This window comes from Bidens hawaiensis, unplaced genomic scaffold, assembly GCF_021521415.1.
Source record: "Bidens hawaiensis isolate Kalapana, Puna unplaced genomic scaffold, B.hawaiensis_p1.1 tig00023041_1, whole genome shotgun sequence".
NCBI classification, from domain to species: Eukaryota; Viridiplantae; Streptophyta; class Magnoliopsida; order Asterales; family Asteraceae; genus Bidens; species Bidens hawaiensis.
In genome coordinates this window covers 2,046-19,247 of record NW_027493598.1, presented here as the reverse complement: position 1 = coordinate 19,247, position 17,202 = coordinate 2,046, and the positions used below count along the sequence as shown (strand labels likewise).

The following is a 17,202-nucleotide window of genomic DNA, read 5'->3' as shown; positions in this document are numbered from 1 at the left end:
TCTAGTCCACAGCTTCAAAATTTATTTTTAATCCGTCTACACCGACAATATATTATGAGATTCCGTCTATTCCTGACATGATCATCCAATGAATATGCAAGAGTTTATCTTCATCTTCCCCATCATACCACCATAAACCTTTAATGAACAATCCCTCTCATATCACCCTAAACCTTAAACTTCCATGGAATTTGATAATGTTGTTGTTTGTTATGGTGGTAATTGGCAAACCGGTAATGGAAGCTATGATTATGCTGTCGTCGTAATAGGATCCGATGAACCCGGGACCAATATCCATAACCTCCACTTGATCTCCACCCTTAAACTTCATGATTTTGATTCAAGAATTAGAGATGATTGTTGAAGAGATGTGAGTGAATTATTGAGGAAGATGATACTACACATATAATGAAAAATATGGATGGCCATGTAAGATTTGAACTACATAATAGTCTCCTTGGTACAAATTAAAAATATTTGTGTCTTGAAAGACGAACTTGTAAGACACATTTTTCTATGTGTTCAAAATTTGTAGGGTTTAAATAGAAATTCTTAATAAACCGTCTGGCAAGACAACTTTTAATAAGATTTAGTGAATGAATATGGACGGTTCCCTCAATATTTTCAAAATTATGATCCGCTTAGTACAACTTTATCAAATAAATGTATTGAAAGACAAAATTTAATGGCACATTTTTTTCCATGTGTTTAAAATTTGTAAGGGTCAGATAAGAAATCTAAATAAACCGTCTGACAAGAAAGCTTTTGAGAATAAGCTTTAGTGAAAAAATATGGACGGGTCCCTCAATATTTATAAAACTATGGTCTTCTTGGTACAAATTCACCCGAAATGCGCCTTGAAAGACTGAGTTTGAAGACACAATTTCCCAAGTTTTTGGAAGTTTAGGGGATCCGGTAAGAAACATTATTAAACCGTCGGAAAAGACTGTTTTTTATAAGAACATTTAGTGGAAAATATGAACTGGTCCCCTAAGATTTTCAAATAAACCGTCGGATTTTCAAAAAAATGTTACACTTGTCAGACTTTTATTGGTCTAAAGGTTTCGTCAGATTTCGTTGTCTCAGTCCAAATTTGGTGGGCTATTTTGAGAATGTGTAGAGATTTTGGGCTATTTATCAATTTATGTATCCTCAAAATAGTCATTTTGGGAATTTTCCCTAATAGTTAGCTTAACCTTGTGGCAAATAAATATGACTTCCAATCAAAAGGTTGTGGTGACTACTGACTAGTCTTCATTTGAGACATGTTGAAGCTTGTTTTTACACAACAAAATTTTACATAACCCAAATCATAATCAATTATGACCATTTAAAAGTTAAACTGTTTAAACCCAACAAAATAATCCTTTTATTTATGGCCCAAAATATTTTTCGCCTTCGACCCCAAAATTTTTTTCGCATTCTCAGAGCCGGCCCTGCCTACTATAGCTACTCAAGTTAAGCAATACTCATTACAACCACTCAGCATCGATTAAGCATCCACATCTAATTCACCTTAGCTCTGTGTTGAACACGGTTTGGCTCGTTATGAAGTTCTTAGATAACATAACACAAACCTGAACATAAGTATTTATATAACTCATAATTCCAATATGTAAGTTCAAGATTGAGAAAAAATCTTTTTCCTATTTCATTAAAAACTCATTTTTAACATTTTTCCTAACATTAAAGGTTTACACTTTGATACTTATAAGCCAAAAAAGTATTATGTAACATTCTTAGACTATTGTTTTAAATATTATGAAAAAACATATTATATACAATACGCATAAAGCTGTATATATTTGTCAACTTTACATTCTTAGACTATTGTTACACACAAATATTATGTAACATTTAAAATTCATTGGCATTGTAAGGAAGCGTTCCGTCATAGATTGAAGCACCTGCACGAGTGGTATGGATACATCGTGCATATGACCTGCATAATTATGCCTATATATATGTTGACGTATCATTTATATATAAGATATGTCATATGTTTCATAATATTTGTGTGTATTTAGTTATACATTATTGTGTAACTATTTATAGTGTGTGTACTTAATAGCATAGTTAATTCTATATACATTATCTTATATTTTTGTTTTCTCTTTTTTCCTTCTAATTCTAATTAAGTGATGTTATGTGTTTTTTTAATTAAATTATTTCATTTTTGTAATAAATCCAACCAGCTAACTATTAGATATTTTAGGTTAATTCGATTGACTTGTTACCATATGAGAATCATACTATTCATCAAACAAGTCAAAAGATGCAAATTTTGTTTGATTTTATTATGATGTTGGTTCTTAGGGTTGTAAACCTCTAAGCAATGGGGACCCAAGGGAGTAGGGGTCTGAAGGGAGCGCCAGTAGGGTCCAATGGGTAGAGCCTCTGGCGACGGTCAAAAATTGTGCGCATGTGATTGATATTTCGAAATTGTCATGAATATCTGGTGTATTGGGTGCACTTTTGTGCAATTGTAAATTCAAAATGAAAAATGTTAACCTAATTTGCAAATGTAGAATTTGCGACATTTTGGTCATCTCTTTGGTTTTCTTTTGGTTTTCGAAATTCACACAACAATCATACGAAGTTCTTGTCTCAATATTATGAGCTTTATTCGACAGAAAATTCGAAGAACCATCAAATTATTTCAATATGGAAATGTTTCACAGCTTTCAAACTATTTAGACATTATTGTATCTCAAGAATCCCCAACATTAACCATAAGACCATCAATAACCAATCTGATTAAGGAAAGTGTACGACTCTCAAGCTAACAGTCAATAAATATTCCATATTTGGAATTGAGCCAATCCAAGTGTACAAAGCAACAATTTAAATAAAAACGACTGAAATATAATACATAAAAAGTAATTAACAAGCGTTATTTAACCGTAATTGAGGCGAAAAATATCGTTTTGCACATAAAAGCTTCCTTGTGGCGTGGGAATCAGGTGAAACATCTGCAAATATTCCAACATCAAAATATTTAAATTTATACATATTTATCTTAGGCTCTTAGCTAGTTATATGTTTTCTGGGTTTTTATAGTTATTTTAGTGTCTAGAATATAAATAATATAATTGCATTTAGGCATTGTATTTAGTGGGGTACCATGTAATTTTAATCATAATCAAGTCACATAATTTTTTATACAATTGCATCATGATCATGATGTAGACCTTTTATCGGGTACTATTGTATTAATCATTGAATCAAATGTTCATTATTTTCTAACACGAAATGAGAAAGAGAGAGAAACCTGGCTAAACCGAAGTGGATGTTCTTCACACATGAGTCGAAGGCTTCCGCTAACAAACACTGTGATGCCGCCAGCAAACGACGAGGGTTGCGTGTCGATGGTACTAATGAAATGATGACATTTGTCAAAAGGTAATTGATTAATTTTGGCACATATATCATCAACACCTTGTAGCTTTTGACCTTCAAAAGTCAACATGGAAGACTGGTGATAAAGTGAAGCAAGAGATGATCTATCCGTATCAAATAAATGATAATAATGTTCCACAAATGCCCTTCCCACCATTTCAACTTGTTCTTCCATTTCTTCTTGTAATTTGTACATTGGTTTTTTTGGATTGGAAGAGAATAATATAATGGTGGTGAGGGAGTGTCTTGGAGGTCAAAATTGGAATATTAGCTGCTGAAATGCCACGCAAAGTTGATCAAAGCGTAACACTTTTTTGCTGATAATAATAATAATAATAATAGAAATAGGTTATTCTAGTATCCAACTTTATAGAAATGTAAATACGTAAATGTTGTTAGATATAATTGTTAAAAACTAGTATATTACTAGAATAAGAAATTGTAATATAAGGCTTAATACCAAATGAAATGTCGGCGGGCCATGAGAATTCACATACCCCGTCGAGCCAAAAAAAATATTTTCTTTAAGCCTAACGAACTAAATAATGTAAACTATTTTTTTAAATGACGATTAAATTTACAGTATTAAACATAATAATTAGCAAAATCATAATTTTGAAATGACTTTATGACATACCAAATAGACTATAAAGTGTGAGTATAATAAAATAATGAGCTTATAAAAGTTCGGGAATTCTAAATATATACATAATATAGGAAAATTTTAAAATTTGAGTGCCCCCGGAAAACACGTGCCCCGCCGAATGTTCACATTGCCCACCCTCATGATCTCCCCTGGACATGTCGTTCCTCCCATGTGTGCCATGTATCACCAAGGTTCAAAAATAACATAGACCACGAACTTAAACACATACACATCTTCGGGGGCACAAATGAGCTATCGTCATTAGTCCATTTAATAAAATAATATATTTCTTTTTAACCCATTCGCGACTAATCTATGTCTCCCCACCCCATTTATCACCCCGCGTATTAGCTCAATTTCACCCAAAAATCATCCCTTTGTCACCCCATTACGCATAGAGTAACGGGGGAGAATGATTTCTCCAACTACCAAGAGCTGGAACGACCAACACGAAATGGGAAGACACACTAGTCATCATCATCATGTACTAAACATCTTGAGCTCAAATTAATGGTTAGTCGATAGAGCGTTTTCAAATAACACAAAAAATAGAAAATGAATTTGTGTCGAGAAGCAGCGCCTCAAGCAAGAGGAAGAACAAGAGTTAGCTTAATGCAAGCAAAAGAACATGGGCCGAAGTGTCAGGTCATGTATATTGGGCCTGGTTGAGTACCTTGTACTCACATCATCATTTCTAAAAGTTATTATTTTCTAAAGCATATATTAGGTGAAAAAAAAGCATTTAACAAATATTAACATGAATGGTGAATGAGTTTTAGTGGATCTTAATCACAAGATCTTTTTATTGTTTTTTTTTAAGAAAACACAACTCACACTGTCTAAGGGGCTCATTGGTTCATTCAGATCTGAATGAGTCAGATCTGAATGAGCCTCTGTCCCATTCAGCAATAACAATAAGTCTGAATGATTCAGACCTAATTTTAATCATTCAGATGTTTTTCTGTTTAGAACCAAACAATGTGAAATCTGAATGAATCAGATATTTACATCTGAATGGTTCCATTCAAATGTAAGCAAACAGCCCCTAACTCTACTAGTAAATCACATTTTTGTACAACCACGATATTCAACCTTAACCATTTGAAAATACAAGGTTTTATCAAATACTTTTGGACAGTTTGACTAAAAGCCCATTGGTAATCTTAAGATCTTACAAAGTTAATTTTGCGAAAATGTGCTTGTGTTGCGTAATATGTCCACAAACATTAGATCTAGAATTATACAATATATTAATTTTAAACTTTCTTATGCATTGCTCTTTATACCTTATGCAAACTGTGTTGTACTCCTGCCTTTGTACAATGGCTAAGCTTTTGGTACTTATTACAATTTCTATTCAGTTGTAGCTACTCCACGTATTAATGTAGTGTGTACACGTATCTAACTTGGGTTTACACTTTATTCATTATAATAATAATAATAATAATAATAATAATAATAATAATAATCAATCAATCAATATTTGTAGTGGTGTTTACAGATGTACGCTTCCAAGATGATTCTGACCCTTTTTCTCTCTCCATAATTGTCTCTCAGTTTCTCTCGACGGCTTCACTATCTGTTCCTTTTACAGTCGCTGTGCGCCTGTGCCAGCACCGGTGGGTAACATTTTCTTATTTTGTAGAGAGAAACAGATAGAGGAGACGTTAGTTTTTAGAGAGAGGCAAAGGAAGAGAAACGAAGCGTCTACCTGCCATTGTCGGTGGCTTTCCGGCAGTGGTTTCATTGGCTTTGGTCGACGAACAGCCATTTCCGGCCGTCAATGGCGGCGACGGTGGGTGTGAGAAGCCATGGTCGAGATTGTGCTTTGTGTATGGCTTTGTTGTTTCTTGCAATTTTCTCTCTTCCAATTGTGACCTTTATGTGGCTGCCGCCAAAGGGTTAACGGTTTACTGAGCTTCGGCAAGCATATAGCCAATTTTTAACCTTTTTAATAGTATTTCTACACTTTGTTTCGAGCTATATATGTACATGTTTACTTGATGGTCAGTAGCTTGAAAGCATTGGTAATTAAAACCCTATCATTTTTGGGTTGATAAAGGCTATGATGATGAAGTTGGTTTCATCTGAGTCTCTATAGTTGTGTGTCTGGCGGTGGCTGAAACCCTAGGTACGTGTTTGAATGGTGTTTACGTCCATGATTTGATTCGTCTGCTATGATGATCGTTTGACATTGATCTAATTAAGCACGGATATTTGGGGTTTTTAATTCGGCTTATATGTTACACTTGATAAGCATTTAGTTTTTTTAAACCCCAAAGATCTTAACGGTTTTAGTTGATATTACAGCAGTTTTATTTAAACCGGTCAGGTGGTGGTTTGAGCTTAGGCTATGATGACGGCCCATTATTTGGTTCCGCAACCGATGTGGCAGCCATAGCGAAGATCTGAGCCTTGAGTAATTTTGAGTAGTGTTACGATTTCGGTACAAAGTCGGCGTCAAAACTGTTTTGTAAACTGCAGCAATGTTCAGCTGTAAAATTATCAATTTTCATTTTATTGGCAACTGTATAGTAACAACTGGCTAGCTGCATATCCCACTACTCAGTTCAAAAGAGTTGGTCTGCGGCTTATTTTGGCAATTTGGCTTGCATATCATACATAACCATATGGCTTAATAAGTAAACTATAAAAATTGTCCACAATAACCAATTACCTTTAGTATAGGCTGTTTTTTTATTGTAGTAAACACAGGTTTATATTGCAACATAACAAAATAAAATAAATTAAACATATTTAGCCTTAATAATAAATAAAATTAACAAACAATCTGAAACTATGTAAAAAAGAGCAATACGTGTTTTTATGTAAAACTTTGTTGCGTACACGGAAGCGTCTACATTTTTTTTACTTTGTCACCTACTCTTACGTTTTTTTTTTCTTTGTCACATCCCCGTCACAACGTGTGGGTTCTAAAGCCTATATGTATTAATTTACAACTTTCTTAACAAAATTTATGCTTTGAAAATTGTATTAATGCTCGCTTTTGTTGTTCTCTAAACTTAAATGTTTGTACCTTATGCTTTGAACATGTTCCCTTTTCATATTATGTACTCTTTAAGCTTAAAAGTTTGCCACTTATGCTTACCCTTTATGCTTTGAACGTAGTCCCTTTTCATATTATGTATTGGACACCGCAACTTCTTTAATAACACCTCTACTAAGATTAAGTATACATTAACACTAATAACCAACTTATCGAGATAGAACTAAGTTTTACTAGAACTACTAGACGAATAGCAAACTTAAACATAACTACTTATTTAACAGCACCTCTAATAGAATTAACAACCCCATCGCAACGCGGCGGGGTCTAATAACTAGTATATATTAAATTACAACTTTTTCATGCTTAACAAGTTGTAATTTATGCTTTGTCAATACTCATTGACTCACAATTTCTAGCTAAGTAATTTGCTTATTTTAATATTTAATTATTCTAATTAATTTTGCTTATATTTAGTTTTTTTAATAACTTTTAATGTACAAGGTTGTACAAAATTCTAAATATATCGTTGAGACTTGCTTCTTTTTATCTATGTGCCGACATAATTTATGTTCAAAACCAAGCTCAGTTATATCGAAAAACTGTTGCGACGTCGTGTTGTTGGAAGCCGACACAATGAATGGAAGCGACACCGTTGTTTTCACCGTGCTGGGGCGAAACACAAGAAAGAGCTACGTATTTTAAAAGAAAAGTAAAAGAGGGTTGTTCGGACTTCCAACAAAAAGCTACGGCATCAAGTTGCTACTAATATGATAATGAGGTTGTTAGACTAAAACTTTTGTGTATCCGTAACAAATCCTATGAAATACCAAGTTTTAAAGAAACTACATGGAATTCGAAGTTTCCTAGAAACACTCATTGGATGGTTATAGTTATTGATCAAAGCAACACATAATTTTAGGTCAAAATTGTGCAATTTAAATGAGATTATGGGTCAAATGGGTAAAATGTAAGGTCGTTAAAATTAAACTGCCGCAATGCCTGGGACAGTTTACTAAACACAAATCCGCGCAACGCACAGGTTATAAAACCTAGTTCTAGATTATATTCGGTTTGTTCAGCATAAAGTTTTAAATGTACTAACTAGTTAATGTGGCCCATAAGAGTATAATTTGGCCCATATGAGTATGGATAAAGAATAAAGCCTACTAGACACGAACCGGATTTTGGTCCAAACCAAATTGGTATTAAAACCGGTTTAATTTCGATCAACTTAAATTGAAAGTAGTTCTTACTCAAACCAATTTGATATGAAACCGGTATCTAATAGAAATAATTCGAACCTATAGGAAATGGTTCGTTAAATTCAAACGGTTTGACCGGATCATAACCGGTTTCAATCGGTCCTTATAAAAAAAAACTAAACACAAGTCATAATCGAGCTACAACTTAAATATTATTATAGATAAATGTTTACCAATTCGTTATCTCAAATACAAATCTTTTAATTGTCTCTTGTATTTGAAAGGAACTTCCACCACAAATTATTTTTCAGACGTTATTCGTTCCTGAGCTTACTGCTTTCTTAAACTCTGATTAGGGTGGGTCCAATCAGGTGGCCGGTCAACAAGAACATAGTTTTATATATGAATTTCCTCATTTTAACTTGGTGTGTAATTCCACACGATCTTACTGAGCTTTGAATTGGTTTTTAATTAATCGGTTTGTAACCGAATATTAAACAATCCTAATCATCAAATAATCTCTGAAAACAACAGTTTATTCAAATAACTACTTCTTTAATCTAACAAACTCTTCAGAATCAAATCAAATCAAAAGTGATTAACATAAAATTACTTATACCAACTAGAAGGCATATAAGTATGAACAGCATATCCAGTTTTCCAATTGTTCAACTTAACAACTTGTTTCACAGCCCAAAACGAAACACCCATCACACCGATCATTGTCACTCTCTGCATCGCGGAACGCTTCATCCTAACAACGATTCGAGTCACCAACGACAACAACAGCCCGACAATGGTGAACAGAAATCCAACACAGAAACCCTCTAAACCAAACTGCATCCATTACCCTTGAAGAAAAACACCTGTTTACTAGGTTGATTTCTATCCATTACAAACAAAGGAATTTTGCGAATCAGTATGAACATAGATCCCGATACGCTTAAGAAATACACAAGCACTGTCCCGCAGATCTATATTCGTGTGTTGTGTAATATAGTTTCGCCTGCAAGTACCTACTAGGGGTGTTCAATATTCGAATCAGATTAAAAAAAACTAGAAATTTGATTCGAATCGAATTTAGATTCCAAGGTTCAAATTCGTTTTTTCGAAATTTAAATTAGACTATTTGATTCCGTTTTAGTTAGCAAATTTAGAATCCAACACGAATTTATAACTTTTTATTCGATTCAATTTCAAATAATGTATTTTGTTTTTGTTTTATGCATATATATTAGGAAAAGTTAATTTACAAATTAAATTAACGTGCTAACTGTGAGAATCAAGTAGTGTAATTATGTATACAAATGTGGTGATTATGTAATTAAATCGTAGTGTAATTAAACTATGCTGTAATTACACTATACTATAATTCCACTATGTTGTATACAAAATTACACTACTTGATTCTCACAGTTAGCACGTTAATTTAATTTGTATTAATTAATCCAAACCCTATGTATTTATAAAAAAAGTGCAGTTTTGAGTTTGCTTCAAATCGAATTAGTCGAATCTATTTCAAATTTTAATATAGTACCAAAACTCTAAAATTCAAATAATTCAATTCAAATATACGAAGTTCGATTAGTTAAACAACTCTAAATTACCTTTTTCCTCACGAATGGCAACCACATCAGAAAACCCCCAATCACAAGCCCTAATTGCGTTTTTGGTAACAATCGGGGGACGATGGATTGCGCCTATTGAAACCCCGGTTCTGAGACCGATAATATCCGCCATGGATTCAGCTATACCCGGGTAATCCAAGAACAATAGGTATCGAATCCAATTTCAAATCCTTGGCATCAGGCGGAACAATGCGGATATCTGGCAAAGCACGAACGCCGAACCAAACGAAATTGTGTTTGGATTCACCTAGCTCGATATCACAGAAGAACATCTTGTTAAACAATGAGGTATTCCGTTGTTGATGATGAAAGATTTTGAAACTAAGGCGAATTCGGATTTGATTGTTTTGAGATTGGGTTCTGGTTGGTTGTGGAGTTTAACCGCGTCGAAGAAGATGATTAGGAAGGGTTTGGGTGTAGATTTGAGGATAATATTGATTAGGGTTTGGTTGAGGTGGATGATGCTGGATGGGGAGTGTGATCGAAGGGAGTGGAGGTCGGAAACGATGGTGTCGGCGGTGGAGGAGTGTGTGATGATGGTGAGGATTAGAAGTGGGATTAGTGTTGGTTTGTGGAGATTGCCATGGTTTGGATCATGTTAATGTTTGTTGTGGAGTTTGAAGAAGAAGATGGTGGTACGTGAGTTTGCATGGTTATGGGGTGCTCACTTGTGTTGACGAATCGTGTGTTGCCACGTGTTGGAATTTATGATATAGTGTGTTTTTTTAAATAAAATGTGAAATTGATTTGGTAGAAGTATAAACATCGATCACACCGAATGTCATGTCCTCCGATTCAAGATTTGTGTGTACGCGTAAAAAGGGAAATTCTCAAAATATACATTTCATAAGGTAGTTTCGAGTTTAATTCACAGTTTGCAAGGTATTTTCAAAATACACACCAAAAATAACTCGGAATGACTAGATTCTTAGTGTCAACAAGTATTTTACAAGTCTGGTCGGAATGACATATTTTAGGCTTAGAAAATTGATGGAACTAATATTTTGTAGCATTAAACTGATCGAGACAACTGTTTTAGGTAAAAAAAACATAGTCGGGGACGAATGTTTTTATAATTATAAAAAACTTAAACTAGGTTACTATTTTACAAAGTTATCTCTTACTAAAATCCAATTTTCGTTAACAAAACAATCAATAATATAGCTGGCATTAAATTCAATGCTAGAGAGAGAACAAGTATAGAAATTAACATACCGACGACATTGGTTTACCAAAGTGAAGAGGTAGGTCCCAGCAGAGCCCAGTTGGACCCGCAAGACTCACCTTGAACAGGGACGTCTGCGCAATGACCAACTGCTCCAGCAGGACACACCTATGCTCAAAGAACCTTACGCGCAGTACGCCAGCTGTACCCGCAGGGAAAGCCTCCCAATGGTGAAGTACCCCGCCTGTTCCCGCAGCTGCGGATACAAGCCATCAGGGAAGGCTACCCGCACTAACAGCAAGGTTACACGCACAAGGCATTCGTTACTTCAGTAGTCACATGAAGGAATGAGCAAGGCGGGAACACTCCCGCCTAAATGAGCCAGTCCGTATGCTTCTGGAAGGTCTTTCGTACTATACCTACTAAGGTATGGGCAGAACAGACAGTTTGACCAGAGCAGCCCATGAACTAATCACAGGGTGACAGCTCACCGACAACAATACGAGGAGGAGCACCCTCTAGTACTGTTTGTCACTATTAGCCGCTGCCTACTCACCAACCCTTACGATGGGACGTGCGCAGCCTACAGTTGGTGGAACAGTGCGTAGCCGGCAGTAAAAGGAACAGTATACAGCCGACCTTATTACTGTTGGCCGTAACCTATCCACCAACCAGCATGGCCTGTGCGTAATCCACTGTTGGTAGAACAGGAATATTATTCAGCCGGCTGTACCTGCTTGGAAACCTACCTTCGGCTATAAATACTCCAACACCTTGGAATGGTAAGGACATCATCTGTTATCTCAATCTTATCTAGCAATCTCTTAATATACACTTATATTCAGAGCAATCTAGTCTGATTCTCACGCCGGAGGGTGGTCACAAGGAGGAACCCCCCCCCCCTTCTCAGTGACGAGCTTACGGTGGTCTGTTTTGCAGGTCCCCTGAAGAACAACCTTCTCTGCTGGACCTCATTCGTGGGAAACATTACTTAACCCCCAGATTATCTATAATCTGCTTGTGGGTTCACTTAGTGTTTCTTCATTGGCGCCATCCGTGCATAAAAGCTAGAACTAATTTAGTTTTTTCAAAATTTCTGAAGAAATGGTTAACGTTACTCCGGTCCTAAGGCCAGTAAGCCGACCAAGAAACCCCGGTAACTACAACCCCAGCAACTGGGGGGGAACACCGGCGGTTACACAAATCTTACGAACACTACCCCCGACTACCCAAGCCGGGGCAAGTGCAGTAAATATTCCACTGGGGTTCACTGATGCCCAGTTGGAAAAACGAACGAGGGCCCCTCGCCAAACACTAGATCAAGTGAAGGCGTGGGCCGAAGCACGTCAAAGAGAGTTCCAAGCTGAATTGGATGAACGCTTGCGTTCAGTTCAACAGGCTGACGAATTCGGGCAGTACTCACCAACAGCTCAATATGAACAGCGAGTGCGAGTACTCAGACGAGGAGAGAGAAGAATCCGACACCGACGCAAACCCTCGCCATAAGGCGAAAGGGAAGCGTAAGGAAACGGACTCCCGGCCAAAAAGGAATTTTGGGGAAGCTTTTAAACCAACAAATACGGAGAGAAACCCGCGTGACTTCTCAAAAACCTTTAGGCCAACTGCTACAAATGCAGGAAAGTCAAAATTTGCAAGGGGACATTGCGGAAGCAATCGCCCCGAGAAGTGCCAAACAAATGTCTAACATTGGCACTTATGACGGTCCTATCCGACCCAGACGACCACTTGAACAGATTCATTGCGGGGGGCAACCGTCAGTAACTGGACGGAACCCACGTGGTGTTATATGTTCCAGATGACTCTGGTTGGAGCGGCCAGGGCATGGTTCGATCGTTTACCGGTCCACCACATATATGACTGGGCGGACTTTCAGAACAAGTTCAGCCAGCACTTCAGCCAACAGAGGAAATACACCGAGGAACAGTGGACAATCCTCAACTGCGTTAGAGAGGAGGATGAATCTTTATTAGACTTCATCACCCGCTTCAACTCCAAAAAGCTAAGTCTCGGCAACGTAAGTGAAGATCTTGTTCGCGCCGCTTTCATCCAAGGCGCCGAATACCCGGAGCTTATCCGCACATTGACGGGTAAGGATGGCACGCCATCAACATGGGATGCCATCATGACGGCGGCCAAGCGCTTTGCCGAGACAGAGAAGCAACTGGGAAGGGACCTCCCCCAGAGTACACACCCTCTACACGCAGAGGACAAGAGAGAACAATGTCCGGATCGCCCGGCAGAACAAAAAGAGGAAGCTAGGTATTTGGCAGTCAAGGGTAAACTTTGACACCTCATCCAGCTCTCGCCCTCTTGTTGGCGGAAGAAATCACACACACCCTTCAAGCCAAAAGCACCGGTGGACGCCACTCACCAAAAGCGTCACGGAGATATTTGCCACTGAAAAGCTACCGTGGCCAAAAGCTCCAGTGATCCGGCACCGACCTAATGCGGATCAGAGCAAATCCTGTGACTTCCACGGGACAAAAGGTCATGGTACGGAAGAGTGTACATCCTTGAAAGATATTGTTGAAGCATTCGTCAAGGATGGAAGATTGGCACACCTGGTGGCATCAATCAAGAAGGGAGGACGGAACGACAACCGGTACCGGGGGCAACGGACGAAAGCCCGTTGACATCAGCATCAACATGGTTCATGGCAACATCAGAGGAAGAAAAAGGCGAACGCCAGAACCATGCGCGTGGAAGGAAGCTGAGGTGCGCTTCCCGCGAGTGCCAGGAGGACCCAGCAAAGAAGGCCCTATCGTCATAAAAAGCCAGCTGGGGCACTACATCACTTCTCGCACTCTTGCTGACAACGGGCGCCTCGTCAACGGTGATGTATAGGCAGTTCTTCGACAAGCTAGATGACGAAGACAAAGAGCGCCTGGAAACGATCTGCGCCTCGATGGAAGGGTTTGATGGCAGCACAAGCACCTCCCTGGGTATCCTATCTTTCCCCGTCACTCTTACAGATGGAAAACACTCCCCGCACAGAAGATGTGGACTTTGTCGTAATGAGGAAGCCACACCACACGTACGACATTCTCTTCGGGAGAGACGGGATGGCAAGATTCAACGCCGTGGTATCCTCAGTCCACGGCATGATAGGATGGCCAACAGCTGAGGGTGTAGCGATGATCACCGGCATTCCCCAGGTATGCATCGCATCTGTCTCATCTAAACCCAAACCAAAGATGGCTAAACCAACCATCACTGAACCAGAAAGATGGGCCTTCAATGGCAAGTACCCTGACCAGGCCGTAACCATTGGCCCAACAATTGTTGATCCCACACGCACCTTACTTAAGCGCTTATTACAAAGGAACGCCGACATCTTCGCGTGGACACCAGCTGACATGACTGGTGTACCCCGGAGTAAGGCAGAGCATAAGCTCAAATGCGATCCGGCTGTCACACCGATTGTACAAAAGCGCAGAGTAATGGGGGCCAGAACAAACTAACGCGTGTAGAACCCAAGTCAAGGAACTTCTTGACGCAGGCATCTTACGCGTTAGTAGATATCAAACTTGGGTTGCAAATCCCGTTATGGTACCGAAGAATGACAAACAATGGCGCATGTGCATAGATTTCAAGGATTTGAACAAAGCATGCCCCAAAGATTGTTATCCGTTACCTGAAATTGATCTTAAGGTGGATTCGTTGGCACCATTCCGCCTTAAATGCTTCCTGGACGCGTATAAGGGGTACCATCAAATCCACATGGCCGTTGATGATCAGGACAAAACCGCTTTTCGGACGCCCGATGGCACATTTTGTTATCAAATGATGCCATTCGGACTTAAGAATGCCGGGGTCCACATACCAACGCCTGATGGACAAAGAGTTTCATTCCCAAATTGGGAGGAACTTGGAAGTCTACATGGATGACTTGGTCATCAAAAGCCCTGACCCGGAAGCGATGTTGAAAGACATCGAAGAAACTTTCAACACGCTCAGGAAGATAAACATGAAGCTCAACCCGAGCAAGTGTGCCTTTGGAGCGGAAGAAGGGAAGTTCTTGGGGGTCATCGTCACTAAAGATGGCTTCAGAGCGAACCCTGAAAAGGTCGAAGCCATTATCAAAATGGAATCACCTACTACCATTAAACAGGCTCAGACACTGAACGGAACGACTAGTAGCACTTAATCGCTTTTTGGCAAACCACGCGGATAAGTCGTTCCCCTTCGTGTCAACGTTGAGAAACTGTTTGAAAAAAACGCACTTCCGCTGGACACCAGAAGCGGAAGCAGCTTTTCAGGAGATTCGGTCACGCTTGATCGAACTCCCAACACTCACAGCACCAGAAGCGGGAGAGGAGTTAATCCTATACCTTTCCGCAACTGATAGAGCAACCGGGGCAGTCCTGCTAGTAGAGCGAAAAGGCATCCAGATGCCAATCTATTATGTCAGCCGTATCCTAACAGACGTAGAAACCCGGTACTCTACCCTCGAAAAATTAGTCTTAGCACTTTTACACGCCTCACGCAGGTTAAGACGATATTTCCAGGGTCACCCAATCACCATCCTCTCCAACTTCAAACTTGCAAACGTTCTAGGCAAACCCGAGTTATCGGGACGCCTAGCCAAATGGGCAATTGAGTTGGGAGAATACGCGATAAAGTATAAGCCAAGACCAGCCATAAAGGGCCAGGTTCTGGCCGACTTTATTGCAGAAGTGCCTGCATCGCGGGAAAAAGAGTGCCAGGAAGAGGCTCAACCCTCTCCAGCACAAGACATCAATGATGTCTGGCGACTCTACACTGATGGGGCAGCCAATAACGAGGGTTCAGGCGCAGGGCTAAAGCTAACCAACCCAGCGGGGCCAAGAATACACCTACGCTATTCGATTGGATTTTCCAAGTACGAATAACGAAGCCGAGTATGAGGCATTCCTGGCAGGGCTGAGAATTGCGCGTAAGATGGGAGTGAAAAACTTGGAAGCCCACGTGGATTCCATGTTAGTAGCCAATCAAATCAACGGGACGTACACGGCCTGTGAACGACACAATGGCCCTGTACCTTGCACAAGCAAAATCCCTTATGCGCGATTTCAATGACTGCAAGTCATACACGTCAAGCGAAGTGAAAACAAATCTGCGGATGCGTTAAGCAAGCTTGCTTCATTAGCCTTTACCCACCTAGGAAAGGATATCCGCATTGAATTCCTCGAGACACCTTCGGTCCCGCACAAGGAAATTTGTGTCATCCAAACCGGCACGGAAACGTGGATGACACCAATAATAAAATACCTTGCGACAGGTACACTACCGGAGTCCAAAACACAGGCAAGAAAACTACGCTGTAAGGCACTGAATTATCAACTCGTCAATGACATCCTTTACAGACGTAACTTTCTTGGCCCACTCTTAAGATGCGTGGACAACCAAGATGCTGACTACCTCCTAAGGGAAGTACACGAAGGCATCTGTGGAGTACACGCAGGTCCCCGCGCTGTTGTAGCCAAGCTAAACAACGCGGGATACTTTTGGCCGGGGATGCATACGGATGCACTGGCATACATCAGAAAATGCAGGTCTTGCCAGCTTTACGCACCCAACACGCATCGCCCGAAGAATGAACAAGTTCCAGTCACTTCTTCATGGCCATTTCAGAAGTGGGCCATCGATGTGACAGGCCCATTTCCTACAGCAGCAGGAAATGTTCAGTTCCTAGTGGTAGCCATCGACTACTTCACCAAGTGGATAGAAGCAAAACCTTTAGCCCAAACAACCGCGAAACATATCAAAAAATTTATTTGGGAATTTATTATTTGTCGTTCTGGACTTCCACAGAATTTGGTGAGCGATAACGGCACCAACTTTGCTGACAAGAAGCTACAACAGTGGCTAAAAGAACTTCAAATCACCCACACCTTTACCTCAGTGGCACACCCGCAAGGTAATGGTGATGTAGAAAGAGCAAATAAGAGCATCGTCGAAGGCATCAAGAAGAGACTATTGGAACACAGATCCGGCTGGTGGGACGAGCTTCCGCACGTCCTTTGGGCAAACAGAACGCTGAAGAAGGCCAGTACGGGAGAAACCCCGTTCAGCCTCACTTATGGCACTGAAGCCATGGTCCCGGTCGAAATTGGTCTACCCTCACCAAGGGTCTTGATTCAGCCAGAAGA

General features: G+C 39.5%; 1 protein-coding gene across 1 annotated transcript; it reads right to left on the bottom strand.

The window, feature by feature from the left end:
- Positions 1 to 2,886: 2,886 nt before the first annotated feature.
- LOC143566712 (nuclear transport factor 2B-like) lies at positions 2,887 to 3,628 on the bottom strand. Its single transcript, XM_077053337.1, has 2 exons — positions 3,272 to 3,628; positions 2,887 to 2,972 (listed from the first exon to the last, which is right to left on the bottom strand). The coding sequence occupies exons 1-2, from the start codon at positions 3,593 to 3,595 to the stop codon at positions 2,898 to 2,900; spliced, it is 399 nt and encodes a 132-aa protein (XP_076909452.1). The 5' UTR covers positions 3,596 to 3,628; the 3' UTR covers positions 2,887 to 2,897.
- Positions 3,629 to 17,202: the final 13,574 nt, after the last annotated feature.